Raw genomic sequence first — 1,715 nt, 5'->3', positions numbered from 1 at the left:
CAAATATCGCGTAATTCCGACTCCACCTTCTCCCTGTACTCCTTCACCATCTGAAGCTTCTTATCGTTGCCCTCGGTTTTCTGTTCAATACTCGAGATAACCCTCCAGGCCGACCTCCGGGCCCCGACGACGTTCTTGTAGGCGACGGAGAGCAGGTTCCTCTCCTCGTTGGTGAGCTCGGCTCCCTGCTCCGTCACCTGCTTCATACATGCGGCCATATCATCATAGCGCTCCGCCTGCTCCGCCAGCTTGGCTTTCTGAATCAGCTCCGTCTTATCCATGATTTAATCGCACAACGCGGCCGTTTAAACTCCGGGAAATAGCGAGTCCGACAAATAGGGGAGGGAGAGAAAACAGTGTGTAAAGGGGGGAAGAGAACAAGCAGTCTGGCCGAAACAGTGAGAGTGGAGCGATCCAGGAGCACCTGAGGAGAAAGGAAAACCTCAGATATGACTGAAGCAAGTACGCGAGAATTATGACAGCTTTTATTCGTAACATGTTCAAGTTTATGATATTTAAGCATATTTTCCCTGCTTTTAGCTTGTTGAAGAACAAGTGTTATGTTACGCAATATATTAACATGTGCATTTAAATCACGTGAAGCGGTTTAGAGGCATACATTTTTATACGTTAATCGCTACTGTCCTATTAACCTTATTTAAATAACAAAATGCATACCATAGAGATTTTAATATCATATATAAACCTTTACATTTCTTCTGCCTGAGTTACTCACGCTTGTCTAATCTAATACTGTCTATAAACCAGCCAATGGCTAACCTGCTACTAACGGACCACGACTAGCGCCACAGTTGCCTGCCACTTTCAGCAAAACTGTTCGCGATTCATACAGTTTTAAAACATGTTTAAGGTAAACAAATAGCAAATTATTGCATTGGTTTTGCATAAAGCGTAGTTCACCTGATTCATTTGGTTAGCTTGTGACAGCTAACGACTGCACTCCTGTCTGACAGGGCTTTGCGTTTTACGAAATAACGCCTGGCAGCAAACGTTAAGATCAAATTTGATCATATTCATGATGTAACTGAAGTAAGGAATCATACATAACGGGGAAGAAGTGTTAAGAAAAAATTTCCCACCTTGAAGAACGGTACCAATCAGCTACTCCGCAAACGCTATATCCGCTTTGGGTTGGAGGGAGAAAGGATTCGCCTTCACCTCAACCGAACCTGAAAGGTGGGCGTGGCCTTTAGAACACAAGTCCAATCGGGTCTCAGATGTGCCATGCTTTCGAACGTCAGTCAAGCTAAGTTGACCAATAATCGATAGGATATTGAAATAAAGGTGGGGTTAGAGGAGGACCAGCTGAGACCATGGGGTTTACGCCAATTAGAGAAAGTGAGAGGACGTCATCGTCACGATGGTTACGGCCCCCCTCCCGATTCTTGTGCACTCAGCGGGCGTGGCTGGATTTAGACTTTTAAAGAGAAAAATTGTCTTATTTAGTCTATTTACACTTTCATGCTGGCATCAATTTGTATGTATTTTAATAGAGACTACAAACTATAAATTATTTGCTTTGATAAGAAAGTGTCTGTTAATATATGCACACATTTACACATTAATGTAAATGATGAAGTTCATTTTTATGTTAATAGACCCATATGCATCTATAGAGGGTTTGCACTTACATCACGATTTGGTCAGTTATCCGGATGTGCGGCCAGCATTGCACGGTTAATGTACTACTAAAT

At 42.9% G+C, this 1,715-nt stretch overlaps 1 protein-coding gene across 1 annotated transcript in view; it reads right to left on the bottom strand.

Moving 5' to 3' along the window:
- Positions 1-1,175, bottom strand: part of ywhaqa (tyrosine 3-monooxygenase/tryptophan 5-monooxygenase activation protein, theta polypeptide a) — a 21,130-nt gene extending 19,955 nt beyond the window's left edge. The window contains exons 1-2 of the mRNA XM_073852954.1: positions 1,101-1,175; positions 1-424 (exon numbers count right to left, since the gene is read on the bottom strand). Of these exons, the coding sequence (XP_073709055.1) occupies positions 1-281 (281 nt within the window). The 5' untranslated portion in view covers positions 282-424; positions 1,101-1,175. The remainder of the gene's footprint in view (positions 425-1,100) is intronic.
- Positions 1,176-1,715: the final 540 nt, after the last annotated feature.

Source organism: Garra rufa, chromosome 13, assembly GCF_049309525.1.
Source record: "Garra rufa chromosome 13, GarRuf1.0, whole genome shotgun sequence".
NCBI lineage: Eukaryota > Metazoa > Chordata > Actinopteri > Cypriniformes > Cyprinidae > Garra > Garra rufa.
Note: the sequence above shows the minus strand (reverse complement) of the source record. Positions and strands in the feature narration are given on the sequence as shown.